Source organism: Mastigoproctus giganteus, chromosome 2, assembly GCF_048544385.1.
Source record: "Mastigoproctus giganteus isolate SK-2022 chromosome 2, ASM4854438v1, whole genome shotgun sequence".
NCBI lineage: Eukaryota > Metazoa > Arthropoda > Arachnida > Uropygi > Thelyphonidae > Mastigoproctus > Mastigoproctus giganteus.
In genome coordinates, this window is record NC_143576.1 from 81,772,995 (window position 1) to 81,789,236 (window position 16,242).

General features: G+C 35.8%; 2 protein-coding genes across 2 annotated transcripts in view; one reads left to right on the forward strand and one right to left on the reverse strand.

Annotated features, from left to right (window-relative positions):
* Nucleotides 1-6,972, reverse strand: part of LOC150089366 (photoreceptor-specific nuclear receptor-like) — a gene marked incomplete at its 5' end in the record, with an annotated part of 50,819 nt that extends 43,847 nt beyond the window's left edge. Inside the window, one exon of the mRNA XM_090389958.1 lies at nt 6,791-6,972. Coding sequence (XP_090246084.1) covers nt 6,791-6,972 — 182 coding nt within the window. The remainder of the gene's footprint in view (nt 1-6,790) is intronic.
* The window catches only part of LOC150089367 (uncharacterized), a 164,720-nt gene that overhangs the window by 13,572 nt on the left and 134,906 nt on the right, over nt 1-16,242 (forward strand). The gene's annotated exons all lie outside the window — the stretch shown is intronic.

Here is a 16,242-nt window from a genome sequence, read left to right on the forward strand (position 1 = left end):
CAGTCACCCTGCGCCGACCGGGCTAGCCAGGTAGGTAAAGTGCCTGCCTGGCAACCCAAAGGTCGCAGGTTCGATTCCCGCCTCGGGCTTGGATCACAGTAAAATGCAAAAATTTTGGGAGGTGCAATATAGCCATAGAAGCTGATGCGCCAACAACTAATACAAAAAAAAAAAAAAAAAAAAAAGCAGTCACCCTGCGATTATACTTTTTTTTTTTTTTTCTAGTAATCTCGAACATATTCCGGCTTATACAGTAACCTTTCACGAGTAACTGAGTCAAATGACTTGCTCAAATCCAAAGAAACTATATCGAAATTGTTCCTTGCATCCAGCTCATGAGTAACTGTATCAAAATAGATTAGAGGTTAGTTAAACACGATTTTCCCTTAAGAAAACTATGTATGTCCACTTCAGAATGCCGTTTCTATTTAAATGTCCCCTGGACTGCGCTCTTAATCATTGTCTCAAAGATTTTTCCTAGTCACACTAACAGGGCTGTAGTTATAGACTGCACCCTTAGAACCACCCTTATACAAATATATTGTCGATACTTTTGGCACTTCTCCAGTCCAAAGGAATCTCTTAAGTCCAATGATGCCTTCAAATTAACCTCAGTAGTTTCATATACTCTCTGGCCGCTCCTTCAAAATTACTGGGTATATGCCATCAACTCCGGGAGCCTTACTTGCCTTTATGCTGAAAGTTTTTCTAATAAACAGTTATTTGTAATTTCAAAATCACTCATTTCATATGGCTCAACCTCACTAGCACAGCATCTTCTGAGCATGAAGTGCCTTTCGTCAGTCAAAGACAGATGCAAAATACCTATTCAATTCATCCTTAACGTCAGCTGGGTTATCTAAGACTTTCCTACACCCAGTGCACTAGGGTCCGATCTTATTAGCTTTTTTCTTCCTTGTATTCATATATATGAAAAATGTCTTGTCCCCATTCTTTGCTCTCTTAGCCAGTGCTTTATTATACTCGGTTTTGGCCTCCCTAACCTTATATGTAGTATTATTACAGATCAACTTGTACCTGTTGTAGGCTTCAGTACTTTTCATCGCTCTGTAACTTTCCCCTGCTGTCTTTTACTGTTTTGTTAGACTGGACAGCTGAGTATTCATCCATCCCGGCATATTGCTATACTTTCTTAATATATGCGTTCATGGCTTCCGCGATTATGGCTTTAAAGGTATTCCAATATCCCTTCTAATGTTTGGCCCTCCTTCTGCAATCCGCCCAATTAATAGATGCCAAGTAATGCTTTAAACTGTCATAGCCACTTTTTCTGAAATTAAAACCCGTGCCTTTACCTTTTCACTACTGCAACATCTTTTTTTTTTTTTTTTTTTTTTTTTCATCTTCCAATGAAGAAAGATGTTGCTGAAAACATGCGCAATTTACGGACATATTGCATATCCATAAATATAGCTTTTGGGTAGCACTTATATATTTTTTAATGCTTTGAATGTTGAGAATAAATATTTTTAAATAAAAGTGCCACAAAGGGGAATAGTCGATATTTTGTGAGCATGTATGTGCATCTTTTTTTCTACAACCTTATTTTTATTTTTTTAATCGTATTTTTAACCTTTTTTTTTCATGTTATCTGAATGGAAAATTAAGTTTACTGCGCTTTTTCCCCCCCAGATATTTTATTGGCATATTGTTTTTCTCTTAACCCTTTCCTGGTTTTTTTTTTTGGGACCTTCGACTTGTCGAACGCGGTACGTTCCAGGAGCGTATCCTCTACGTTTGGCGAGGGATTCCTGTATTGCTGGAATTCGGGCGAGTCCCTTTTATAAAGTTGGTTAGTTTGCAGTGGTGTCCTGCACCACAACTTGGCAGAAGGATGTGTGAAAGACTGACAGTAGAAGGTGGAAAGGATGGCTCTGAAGTGGACTCGCACAGAAATTTTATCTACAGTGAAGCATCGTTGACAAGAAAAATCGAATCGGGTTACTGGAGAAAGTAGCTCATACATCTATAATATATAAGATTTATATATTGCTTGTGTTCTCTGGTGTTCATTTATCTTTTACTGCTAAACGGTCACCAGACGAAAAAACCCGAGTTTCAAGGAGGAAAAACGATGTCCTACCCCAAGATCAACAAACTTGCCCAAAGTGTGAAAAAAGCCTAAAAATGATCCTAGCATTATTGACGTAATCGGAAACTAAGCTTTTCTATACGGCAGGGGTGGCCAACTTAATCTGTGATGCAATCGACTTTTTTTTCCTTCAAAATGTGCCGCGATCTTACCATCTCAAGAAATTCATTGCACGTGGTTGAAAATGTTAATCAACACATTGAAGAATGTTGTTTATAAATTTTAAAATTAAATACAATTCAGAATTCTTATTTTAGATTCATACGTATTTAAATTTTTAATTTATGCGAAGTTTGTGTTAATGTCATCTGCCAAGCTTTCAAAATCGGGGATATACAAAGGGTACTAGGAAAGTTTTTTGCAATATGACGCAACAATGAATCACAGGAAGCTGCATGTTGAGACATGTGCATAGTAGCCGCCGCGTCAAGTCGATGGGCTCAGTTATTCATTAGTAGTGAAGAGTGTAAAGTGCTTGCGATGGCATCGTGGTCACGAAATGAGATAAGGACAGTTTTGCGGTATAATTTCGTGCGTGGTTTAACCATAGACCAGTGCTTAGAAGAAATGACTCTTGCACTAGATGATGATTGTCCACATCGTACAACGATATTCAGGTGGTATAGAGAATTCCAAAGGGGAAATTTCACTCTGGAGGATTCTGAGAGGCCTGGAAGGCCACGAACGTCAGTTACGGAGGAAAACGTTACTGCTGTGAGGAAAATGCTTGACGAAAACAGGCGAGTGACCTACCAACAGATAGAAGATAATTTGGGCCTAAATGCACCAGCAATTCGTTCGATTCTGCAAGATCATTTGCACGTGAAGAAACTCTCTCTCTGGGTGCCGCATCAACTGACTGAAGAGCAGATGACACGACGTGTGACTTGGTGCCGGGATATGTTAAAAAAGTTTGATAAGGGACAATCTCGGTATGTGAACAACATCGTGACAGGTGACGAGACTTGGCTGTACTATTACGATCTGCCGACCAAGGCTCAAAACAAAGTTTGGGTCTTTGATGATGACGACACACCCGTAATTGTCAGAAAATCCCGATCTGTAAAGAAGAAAATGATAGCTGTATTTTTCAAATCGAGTGGAATTGTGGAACGTGTCGTTTTGGACACGCAGAAGACAGTCACAGCTAAGTGGTATACTGAACAATGGCTGCCTAAAGTCATTGGATCTATGAAGAACCTACGGCCAAAGTCAAGAATGGACACTTGGTACCTCCATCACGATAATGCTGCAGCTCACCGCGCCAAAGCCTGCACCGAATATTTGACCACGACAGGACTGAAACTTCTCGAGCACCCTCCCTACAGTCCAGACCTTGCTCCCTGCGACTTTGCACTGTTCCCGCATGTGAAAATGAAGCTAAAAGGGAGGCGGTTTTCCAGTGATGAGGACCTTCTACGGGCTTGGGACAACGAGTGTGCTTTACTCCCTAGTGAAACTTGGCAGAACTGGCTTAAAGATTGGTTTCGGAGGATGGAGAGGTGTATTGAATGTAGAGGAAATTACTTTGAAAAAATTAAATAAACAAAGCTGTATTGCAAAACTTTCCTAGTACCCTTTGTACAAGGCCAACCGTAAAGAATCTTCTGTATGCAAGTCCGTAAGAGTAGAGCGATTCTTCGTCTTTTTTTTTACAGTGAATTTTGCAAAAATTCACTGCATTTTTTTTTACAGTACTTTTCTCGGCAAACATTTCCAAAAGTCTTTTTCTGATGACCTGGCTTTTAGGAAGATATTGTTTAGCAATGTAATTTCATTTTCAAGTAATATTTTCTCCGTGTGAAAAATCTCAGCGATTTTTTTTCTGAAATTTGTTTCATATCTTAGTCGACCTTAAATGGACAAGAAATATATTGTCTTCAATTGTTTTAAAATCACTGAATCTGGTTTCAAAATCATCCACAACTTTCTCAATTTCAGAAACATTTCTCACTATTAAATTCAAAAACAGGATAGTTTTGCAAATGACTTTGCATATTTGCAAAATGATCGATTTTTTTTTCTTTGAGATCCTTAGCCATTGCCAAAAATTGATATTTATAATTGATATATATTTATATGCAGAAATACTACTAATCATGTCACCCACATTTTTATTTTTTCCTTGCAATTCCAAATTCAGATCACTTAATTTACTGGTAAAATCTGCCAAAAAAAGCCAGATCACACAACCACACCGTATCTTGCAGCTGCTGATAATCATCTCCCTGTGATCAACAAATTTTTTAATTTCATTCAGCAAATTTCGAAATCTGTAGAAACTTACTCCGGCTCAGCCACTTCACATCTGTGTGTAATATCGGATCTGGTTCCTTTTCATCGAGTTGCTTTTTAACAGTCTCCTTTTAAGAGATTGTCCTCTGATGGAATTCACGATTTTGAAAGCTATCTCCATAATACTTTTAGTATTTAATCTTTTTCTGGCTTTTTGGTGGATGATATAGTGGTAACTCAAAAATCTGAATTCATTCTTTTGGCACAATGCGATGAATCCGTTAAGATTCCCTGCCATTGCTTTAGTTCCATCTGTTATTGATACGAGCTTAAATAATGGTAATTTAATTTTTTCAATAAAATGTTTTGAATGCGTTAAATATATCAAGACCTTTAGTTCTTTCTTTTAACGAAACCATACCCAGCAGTTCTTCTCTAGTGGCAGAATTATCGAAAATCATACGAATAAAAACGAGCAACTGAGCCATATCACTGACGTCTGTAGATTCATCCAGTTGTCAAGAAAAGGACACACTAGCAATATGCGTATGCAGTTGTTTCTCACAATCTTACTCGTTATTTCGATGCGTCGCCTCACAGTATTTCAAGATAATTGCAGATCTTGAAGGGCACTTTTAATTCCATTTTTGTTCTTAAAATTTTAAAAAAGAGAATCTGTTATTTCGAAAAATGCGTCTTTGATGAATTGATCATCAGAAAATGGTTTGTACTTTTTTGCAAGAAGATTACTCACTTTAAATGATGCTACAGTTACTGTTTTAAATTGTGAATTAGGTGTCACGAAGAAATTGTTGTGCGAATAATCTGGATTTAAGTTCTTTTAATTTATTTTTTGTAAGGTCAACTATTAGACGGAAAATCTGATTGGTATTTACCATGGAGCGCTTTGAAGTGCCTTTCTAAATTTCTTTTCTTGGATATAGCCACGAAAGCATTGCAAATCAAACAACATTTTTCTTTTATCATTACAAAAAAGTATTCTCGTTTTCCACTCTTGATGAAAATTATACGTTTTACTCTTTTTCTTAGTATTCATTTTAAATCAAAGGGTATTAAATTAACATAAGTACTGCTCAGTTATTAATATTAAGTAAGCCAAATAAGAATTCGGCACATACGCTATGCTCTTCTCAACATAACTGCGTGAATTTTTACTAGCGGCTACAAGAGTAGTCGTGTGGTTCAACGGATTTGTAACAAGCGTATGCAGTGGGGCGCATAATAATAATGATGATAATAATAATATTTAGTTTTTGATTAATCTATTTTTTATATATATTTAAAATTCTTCGTGATCGACTTGTTGGCCACCCCTTCTATACGGCATGGGAGAACAATGATTACAGCCACTGTGGTATGGTACATGCAAAGGGCTCTTGACATGTAGACGTTTTCTCTGTTGGAAAAGACTTGCTAATCGTAAGACTTGCTAATTGCTTAACGTCCTTACCAGTTTGAAGAGTGATAGCAAGCTAATGGTTTTTGTTATTTCGAAAGTATTACTAACATCCCGGTGGGCCAGTTTGGCACTGAGATATTGGTGGATATTGTTATTTGAGATTTCGACTTTTGAGGAATATGATAGTCGTTTATTGTTTTGACTTCAGCTGCTTTACCTTTTTAATTCAGCGAGAAGCAACATTATTTTTTCGAAGGTGTTGATTGTAATGGAGACTTGTAGTACTGCTCGTCTAGTGGCGGGGGTGATGAGCTGGTTACACTGTGGTTGACTGCGCATGATGGTTACGGATTGAAATAGTTCAGGATTACCAAGTAGTGGAAGCAAAAATCAGTGCGTTACGAACCAGATGTTGCCCGGATCTGGAAGTAGTTATAGGAGGGGAAAGAGGAAGAAATGGGACGGAAAAAGTGGAGGGTATAATATCGAATTATTATGTTACTTATTTCAAGTTTTCCATTTTTTTTTTCTCTTTCAGCGCGTGCTCTTTTTGTTTCATTATATTTTCCTTAGCCGTATTTACAGTATGGGTGCATTCGACACAGACTTCTAGGTTCACCGTGGAGTTTCATCTGTGAGGCGAGTCATCTGGCAGGAAAAGAATACCACGAAATGATGCACCTTTTCGGACACCAATAAATTTCTCCGCCAAATTTTTGAAATAAGGCGTATCTTATACAAAAATTCGATGTACTGATTATTTTTCGTCAGAACCACTTCGTTATGTGATTCGGAAATGTTTTCATTAGAATTAAATTTTCGTTAAAGCATGTTCATAGAAACTGGATTTTACTGAAGTTATTAAATGTGTACTCGATAAATATAATCGAAATTGCAATGCCCATTTAATGTACTCTTACTAGAGAACATTAAAATATTATTCAATTAAGTTTCCGAAAAGAAATTTAGTATATATTTTTTTTATTATGGAAGATAAATCCCCGGAAAAAAAATAACCAAACCTGTAAATAAGTTTCCTCCTGACGCTTCTTTTAAAGAAACCACTGCAGCCGTTACAGGCAAACACGCCGTAATGTTTTCCGCTTGATGCGTCGCCACAGACCACACAAGAGAGTCCGGGAGAGGTCACTTTAGTTGAACTGTCATCACGACCAATGTTATCCGAGTCCTCTTTGTTCAGCAACCTTTGTGTGGAAGAAAGAAGTGGGTAAAAGCCATGTGCTCCTGTTGCCGTATTCGTCACGGTGGTAAATATCGGTGACGGACGATTAGCAACCGAGAAACAGACAGCCCTCTCGATTCCGTTCGGGTTTTCTGACATGGAAGAATCTAAGGAAAAATAAAGGCCTTTAATTATCTTACAGTATAAGCTGCTTTAATCAAAAGTTCAATTTTCTAAATCTCCAAGGAGTAACCGATATATTTAAATTTAGGGATTTCCAGAAGAGTAATTATGCACTCTTCTTCAAATATCCTTTCTTTAAGTTATTGTTCTGTTAAGGAAATGTATTTTTCTGATTGTTTTATTTTTCGGAATCCTCCGGCGGATTATTCAATACTAATACGACTGACTACGTAGCTGAATAGTCAAACGACCGTAGTTTAGGCCCATGAGACCACTAAATACGGCGATGTTCTTATACCTTTTCTCTCTGTATTTCTTGTGAACGCGTTTGATCCTATATGGCCGTCTGGAGTATAAACCGAAAATTTATTTATTGTGAGGATCTTTGTTAACAAAAGGCATTGTTTAACGTCTAACTCAAATGAGAAATCGTAGATTACATGATAGAGTTCCTGTAAACAGTTCCTGATTTTGGATTTATATGGAGAAAATGTCTCCAGACATCGAAATTCGTTGTGATAAACATGGACTCTATCCATTCAACAGCATCCAGACACCGGTATTGTTAAAGTAGTTCGAAAGGTGTTAGTTAGGATTCAGATCAAAGAGTTTGGAACATCGTCCCCAAACCAGGTGTGCTAGGCCTGGCTTTATGGGAAGAAGCATTATCGTACTGGCAGGTGAACCCAATTCTACTGAATTACAGAAAGAAGATACAACGGCTCACCAAATTTTCAAACATTGTGTAGTGCGACTTATTATTTCATATGTTCTCTTTCGATTGCTCCCGAGTATAGAAAAAAGTTCTAACTCCTCTTATTGCGCATTCTGAACTAATTAGAGCAAAAATCAAATTAAAATTTTTATAAAACTTCCCATTAAATAGACATTTGCAAATACAAACACTGTTCCATCACATTAAGAAATTAAGTTCTTCAGGACTGCGATAACATCTTATTTCTAGAGTTTTCTAAATAGCAGTATGAGGTGGGGCATTGTTAAATCATATCACAATGACACCACTTTCCTTTCATTCCAGTATACAACGTTGGTTTCCGCCTTCTTGTGATGTCATCAATCTTTCGGCATCACTCAAACACCTGTTGACGCCTTATACTGCACCAATATCACTTCATCAATATCATGGTCGCTTAATGTTGTGAACCGCTTTCAAAAAGGAGTCGCCAAGGCTGAAATTCAGACACAAGGAATCTGTACCTAGCCAGCCTTACAGAACGAAATTATCGTGCTTCTGCATTGTGAACACCTAACTACCCTATGGGTTTCTGACCTGACTATTCCAAGACCTTACTTAAACACTAAACGTTTATAGTAAGAAACACAAATTGCCTACGTTTTGAAGAAAGTAATACTTTATTACGACTGATTTCGGAAATAATTAAGAATTTAATCCTCAGAATCATTAGAAGATATTCAGGTTTGCAACTTGCCCTTATACTGTTATCGTTAATTATAGTGACATCACAACTCAACCCTTAACAAAGAATTCAATGTAAACAGTATGCTTTACAGTCGTATGAAAGTTCACCCAAGTGTGAACTGTGGAATACGAAATCTGTGAGGTGACGCTCAATGCGAACTTGGTGCTGGGAAAGACGTAACATTCCGTATGGTGGGATAAATCACTAACTGATATACTTTTCTGTCCTTCTACTGACAGAGCGATTTTCGCACGACTTTGAAAACTTACCTTTTTTTATGCATTTTTGGCTTTCTGTGTGACCTAATTGTAACAATATAAAGACTGGTTGCAACCCTAATAAACCACCACTCATTCTGAGGATGGATGTGAAATTATTTCCGAAACCGTCAGTCATAATAAATTATTCCTTTCCTAACAACGTAGTGCCATCTGTTTTCCTTAATATTAAATGTTTTACTCCAAAGGTTTGCAAATATAAATTAAAAATAAATATATAGTATACTGCAAGTACTCATAGCTGGCGCTACTCTTCTATGAAAAAATAATAATAAATAATCAAAAGAGGGAAAAGCAGAAGGGAAATTAAAATTCACACAAAATGAGAAATCGTTCCGTTACTCCAAAGGGGAAACATCTGTCATTTCGTTATGAACACCCACCACAGAGGCCCCTACCCATCTTTATAAAAATATATTGAATTGATCTGAACTTCTGTTATTTCTTAAAAACACAGTCCAGCATTCTACCCACAATGCAGGGGCGTTCGAGCGTGCGACCGTTCAGGGAGCCAAAATTTAGGGGGCGCAAAAGAGAGAATGATGAATTTGTTGGAGTTTATATTAAATAATTATACTATGTTTTATTCGTTGATACGATTTATATTATAATAAATAAAATTATTATATTGCAAAATGTGGTTAATTTATTTATTTCCTAAATAATATATTTTTTTAAAATTAAAAAAGTAAGTATTTTTCAGTTAATAGTAAAAAATATAATGCATAAACTTAATAAGAATTTGGAGAGGGGTCACCAAAAAGTCTTTGATAGACCTGGGACCTGTTCTGCCACAATGATTCTTAAAAACACAGAATACCATAATTCTAACCACAATGATAATTGCAGCGACCTTATTTTTAATGGACGCACATTTCGCTAGCCTGAACTAGTCGAAAAATCTGAAGAAACATGAGGATCACTATAGGACTGAATGAGCCCTCCATCACAAGTACTTTCCAATTGCACTGAGATATGATGATTATCTGATGATCGAAAGCGTTTTCAAATTTAGGAAATTATTCTAATGATAGTATCGCTTTATTATGTCTGTCATTCTATCGGAAAACAAATGCTAAAACTATTTAACCTGGAATTTGTATATAGATTATGACAGAAATAATCGTACAATGAAATCCGTTTATTAAATGAAAATTTACTTCTCCGAAACTGATTTTATAAATGTATTCACCAACTTTATTTGTCACTCAGTTTTCAGTTAACATACATTATTTTTAGCCATGCTCATATATTTGGTTATTTTGTCAACATTTTATTAATTCATTCTATTCTACTTTTCTTTTTCACACACTTTTTTTTTATCGCACGTATTTCCTTCCTTCCTTCCTTCTCTTCATTCATTGGGGTTCCCAACTTTAATGCGAACTGGAGATACGAAAGAAGCAGTAATTCCAAGCGCATCCTGCCTTAAGAAACGAAGTCGGTGAAATTTCTTTGCAACACTTCTTTTGTCAATGTGCAGCAGGCCCGTCTCTGATAGTAATCCACTTTTAAAGTTGCAGTCAAGAATGGCGTGACTCCCTCTCTAACAGGGGGGATTTTAGAAAAACAACGGGACTTCTTACCTTCAGAAACAAAACATCGGAACTCTAAATAGTGGCTTAAGGGACAAATAGGGTCGGCTCTTAGGTGGTGCAGTAAGGAATTGACCTACGTCGTAGTTTGGATTGTTTCTGAATGAAAAGAATCTGACTTTTTCCTCTTCTTTCTCTCGTCTTCATTTCGTGTATTTGTACCAGAAATTCTTGCCGAAAAGTTAGTTAAATGGAATTCTCCAACTAATTCTTAGTCAGGTGGGTGAGGCCAGCAAACCGAAAGAAAGAAAGGCTTAATTCTCACTGTTGCATATTTATCAGTGGCATCTACTCACTGTTTGCGAAAAATAAAAGAAACCAAAGATAGGAAGAGTTGCAACATTTTAGACGTACTTAAGGAAGACCAGTGATCTTTTTGTCAGAATTTTCTTAAATAACATTAAGTTAAACTGGAACAAACTCGGTTTAATTTTAATGCTAAGGGGATGTAGTGTGCATGTTTTTTTTTCTAATTAAAAACTTTTTTATGGTGATAAAGTGATGATAAACAGATATTTTTCATATACAATACGCGTAACATTTTAAATTACAATTAAATTATTACTTTATTACATAGGCAAAACACATCCCAAGAGATAGGAGCTCACAATATAGAGAGAATATAAGAATAAGAACATAATTATTTAGCAGTCATGTAGGCTAGAACCACGTTAACTCAATCGCGAGTACAAATGTACCATAGCATATAAGCCAATGGAAATCATATCGTTAAATCAAATGCAAATGTACTGTATACAGTGCTTTCCCACTTGTGAAAAGTTGCATTTATTTATCAAATTGTCTTTATCGAGAGTTTTATTAAGTGTTAAACGGTATTTGATGAAACCTTAGTGAAGGGACAGCTAAGGTAGTTGGAATTTGTCCCTCTGTCCCTCACAATGTTTTTAATGAACCGTTGCCCAAAATTGATAAGTTTTGAAACAGAGTTCCGCGGTACCATAAGGTTACTTGAAATTGTGTGTGTGAGAGTGAGATAATCTTACGATCATTGTTTTATCCTGGTTTTTAATAAAATATGGATAGAAAGAGGCATGAGATGATTTTCGAGATACAAACATTTAGTACGAAATGACAAATATTCAAAAGTTCAGAACTATCAAGAACAAGGATTTCAAAGTATGTTCTCCAGTATTATGAGCTTCCACAGAGGAACCCAGAAGTTCTGTAAATCTTCCCGTTAATTTTTTTATCATTGATATTTTTATTCAATTTGCGCATACGCGTTACTGTTTTTAGAGATGTAGTGGTTTTGAAGAGGAAAATTTCGATTTTAAAAATAAGTTCCGCGGCCAAAAAAGAAATTTGAAAAGCGTCTGCCTAAATTATAGGCAGTCATACAGAAGCTAGAAAAGAGAGAATGAAGGTAAAAACAAGAAACCTTCATAATAGTATTTATTAGTCAAGTTCTGTTGGTAGAAAATCTAACCCTAAGCAATGCTGATTGCTGTCTCTCTCTTATCGCATACTGGCTTATGGTGCTAATCTTTTTAATATCAATCACTGGTTTCAGTGAATGATTATCACATGCCACGATAAACATATCTCCTGTTTGTGTTTAAAGTCTTGCGTTATCACATCGAGGCCAGAGGGTTTTAAAAAATATCTGTCTCGTTTACTAATGTTCTTTGTAATTGAACAAGAAGTTGTTTAGGAGCCCTGAAACTCATTTTTAAAGCTCGATATAATCTTGCAGACAATCTTATTCTCAGTTTTGTGATCGTTATAGATCGAAGCTATAATGTATAAAATATACCTACAGCATTATTCTAAGACAAGTGTAGTTAATTATTAAACTTTGCTATTACAATATTCGCAGATTTTTTAAAAAAAATTCTTTTAATACATTAAATTATATAGACATTGATTTTTATCCTCGAAAATTTTATTTACGCTTACCAGTGCTCTTATCCATATAAAAGTGTTTTTTAGCGTAATATTCCATAGTGAGTTTTCTACATTTTTGTTCGAATTTTTTTATAAATTCCTAGTTGCAATTCAACGTCTAAAGAATGAATTTATATTGAGAAAGCTGAGTTTTAATAGCTGGTTTTGATCTATTAATAAACAAACTAATCGACCACTTCTACTGTAGCCTTTCGGAGGCTCTCGGTTTTCAAGGGATTTCACAAATAATGCCTTATTTTTTAATTATTTCTATAAACAGAGTGCAAAAATACTCTTTGGCATATATGAAATACAAACATCAGGTATAAGATGTAATAGTGTTTTACACTTATAGTGTAAAACTGAACCGACAAATTTTTATATTTGAAAATATCGAGATTGCAAAAGGAAGTCAACGTTCAAGTTTTTAGGCAGGCCTAATTGAGGCATCCTGTTAACAATATTGATAAAAAGTAATTACTGTATGACATTCTACAACTGTTAACGATCCAGTAGAGCCCTCGGAGGTAACACAGTTGGTAGAATCGCCGTCTTCCCAACAAAGGGTGGGAAAAACCCGAGTTCGAATCCCATCGATGACAGGAGGAATTCACAACGTGGCTGAGTTAGTCGGTCTCAGGCGAGGGTAGCATGGTTTTCTCGAGTTTCCCGGGAACTCGGGTTTTCCTCCATCAAACAGAAAATCGATCTCAAAACACACGCAATATACACGGAGCAATATGGTCTTAGTTGCCGATACTCCTAAAATCCAACAACCAACCAGGTCCAGTGAGACACGAAAAAGTAATATTTGAAAAGATATAAGGAAATAAATATTTTCGTAAAATGCTTTTCCTGACTAGAGTACAGAGAAGGCAGTCAGAAAATAATGAACCAATCTGCTATGAAAACCGTTCTTGAATATGTTTGTTCACGATATCGGCGTCGAGTTTTGTATCTATCAAAAAAAAAAAAAAACAAAACAAATCGTGTATCATTAGAAAGGTCTCAACAAGAAATCGAGTGTATGATTAACCAGAATTTGAGTTAATTTTTAAATACGAAATTAAGACGCTGGTGCGTTTGCGCAAACGATTAACTGGCATTGTAAATAAAGATATTATAAGCACTGTTATTATAATAACAGTTGAACAAGTAGTGTGATGATAAAAAGGTTTTGACGTTTGTTTTTAATAATATACGTGATACAATCCAAATGTAGGTTTTTTTTTTTTTTTTTTTTTTTTTTTACTATTCCTTGATTTATTTGGCAGAAAAATTGAAAACGAAGTGATTTTAGATATTTAAATAAAATAATCCGTCCTTGATACAAGGAAAGGGTTTTTATTAACCTAACCACTGAACTTTAAAGTATGAAACCTTATTTTTATTGTTTATTAACCAAGCTCCTCCACGGTATTCTGCGATCCTCTGTGATAACGAATATCACAGATAAGGGAGCCAGGGACCTCCATCAAGGAAGTTTACATCGCAAATATTGGCTATCAAGAGGTTTCATAAATTAACATATTCTACCCAAAGATACTAAAGGTATTCTTTCCGACACCGAAAAGACAGGATATGTGACAAAAAATTTAAAATAAAGTCTTCACATAGAAAATAATAATAGTAAAAGAAGGAAAATACTTAACTTTTTTATTCCCGCGTTTAATGTTTTCAAAAATGAATAACTAAAATGAATGCAAGAAAGTTTTTCAGAAGTGAAAACTCCGGAAAACCAGTTAAACTGTTTCTTTTACTGGCTGAAGTTGACACAAACTGAAATATAAAATGACTGTTGCTAAATGAAGAATAAATGAAAATATCTGGGGGGAAAAAACAAAAATTCGGCCACCGATGATTGATCTTTTCAAGAGTAAACTACAAGGCCCTTCAGTGGGAGAAGGAAGATCACGTCTAGTACCATTTGAACCTCTTACCAAGGTAGTCGATGTGCGAAGGAACACCAAGGCAACTCTCCCCATATGATGGTTGCGATAATTAGAACTTAGCTAGTAACTTCCTACGAAAAAAAAAAAGTAGATTATTGAACAAATCCATGAGAAACCTCAATACAATAAATTTCCTATTGGTAAACATCAAGAGCAAATCGAATTCTTTAAAGATCGAAATGGAGTATACCTTTGAGCAGGAAGTGCATATGTATTTTAAGTGCGCTAGTTAAGTTTACTGTCAAATATTAAGCCTAAATAGAATATTGCTAGTAAGAGTTATTTTTCAATAACTGGCTAACAGCTCTGACTCGGCATGCATTTCTGATTTCCACAGGAATGCACGACAAGTGCTTTTTGGTCAGAAAGATGGTAGCCATTACAGTTCATTCATAAAAACTGCTTATTCAGTGAAAATTCGTTTTTCGCTCGAAGGAGCACATAATCTGAGAATTACATAAATAAATCAGTAGCATAGAAGTATGTTCAACAGTATTTGGGATATTCTAACTGAAACCAGAATAGCATTCAGTCGTATCCTACCTCTCCTCCTAAATACAACACTAATAGTCATTGTAAAGCGACGATCCTTGTAGCACAAACTGATGCAATGCAGAAATAAGGACTAGTGGATGCACAAACAAGTAAATCGATCTTAGAATACATGTCATTTATAGGCTAGATATGCAGACCTCCTCATGTCCTTGGTTTCTTTGGCTTTCATTCTTAAAGCCCAACGCTCGTTATGAACAGGCAACTGGGAATGATTAAATTTCAGGTTAAAAGAATGGACATTTTTTGCTTATTTTTTCCTCCTGTCTGCCCAGGAAGTAGCTTAAGTGAAACTGTAAACTTATGTGTGGATTCTCTACATGGGCAGCGAGACTGTCGAATTATACACATAAATGCAGCGAAGTGTAATGAATCTAATATGCAATATATTTTCCTCTTCATGAAGTTCAAAGTAAGCGGAAGAAATTAATCCGCTTCATGGGAAATGGAAATAAACTGGAGCCAGCAGGAACAATTACTTGGGAGGTTTTGTGAGTAATAAGATGAAACTGTATGAAAGGCTTCGTTGTATTTATCATCTTTAAGTATAGGAAAGAGCGTAGCTAATAGGCACTAAAGCTTCCCAGATGCATGAAAAGACAGTATTAAGTCTGAAAGAGTCTTAAGAAAACTCCACCAATCGAAAACGATAATTGAGACTAAAGCTAAAGCGACCACAGTAAGGGGATGGATGTCGAGGCAGGATCGATAATCTGAAAGAGAGGGGAAGGAAATGAAAATTGCAGGGAAGTCGCTAAATAATGGAAAGCCGCAATATCCGATAGAGCAGCCGGAGGAAATGATGAGAATTCGAGGTAGTTTGATAGCAGCTTGGTGGAAAGACGTCCAAAAGAAACTTGGGGAAAAACAGAAGAACACGATAAAGATTCGCGGGAAAGCCACCGGAGGAGGATACAAAAAGTACTTTTAGAGAAATACTTTATCGAGCCGAAAGAGATTCGTAGAAGGAAAGGAAATATATGATAAACACTTAAAATTAATTGCACAGGAAGAGACAGAAAGCGAAGTGGTATTTAAAAAAGAATAAAAACCATGGAATTTTATGCATTAAAAATAACTCATTGCATTGCGATAGTTGATCGAAAAGTTTACTTTGATCTGGTTGGTATATGTTATATCGATTTGAAATTCAGCTGTATCCTTCTGATGTATCCTTCCATAATACCACTTCAGCATTACTCTGTCTTTTTCTCTCTCTCTCAGTATCTTTTCGAAATATGGAAAATGAAGAAATATCAAATTGCTTCTTGTGATAAAATACGTTCGTAAAACGGTTGATAAAATTCGATTTATATCACAACTCATATCAACTTGATTGCAGTGTGTGTATATATTACATGTGCAAAAGAAGTTAGTGTTTTTT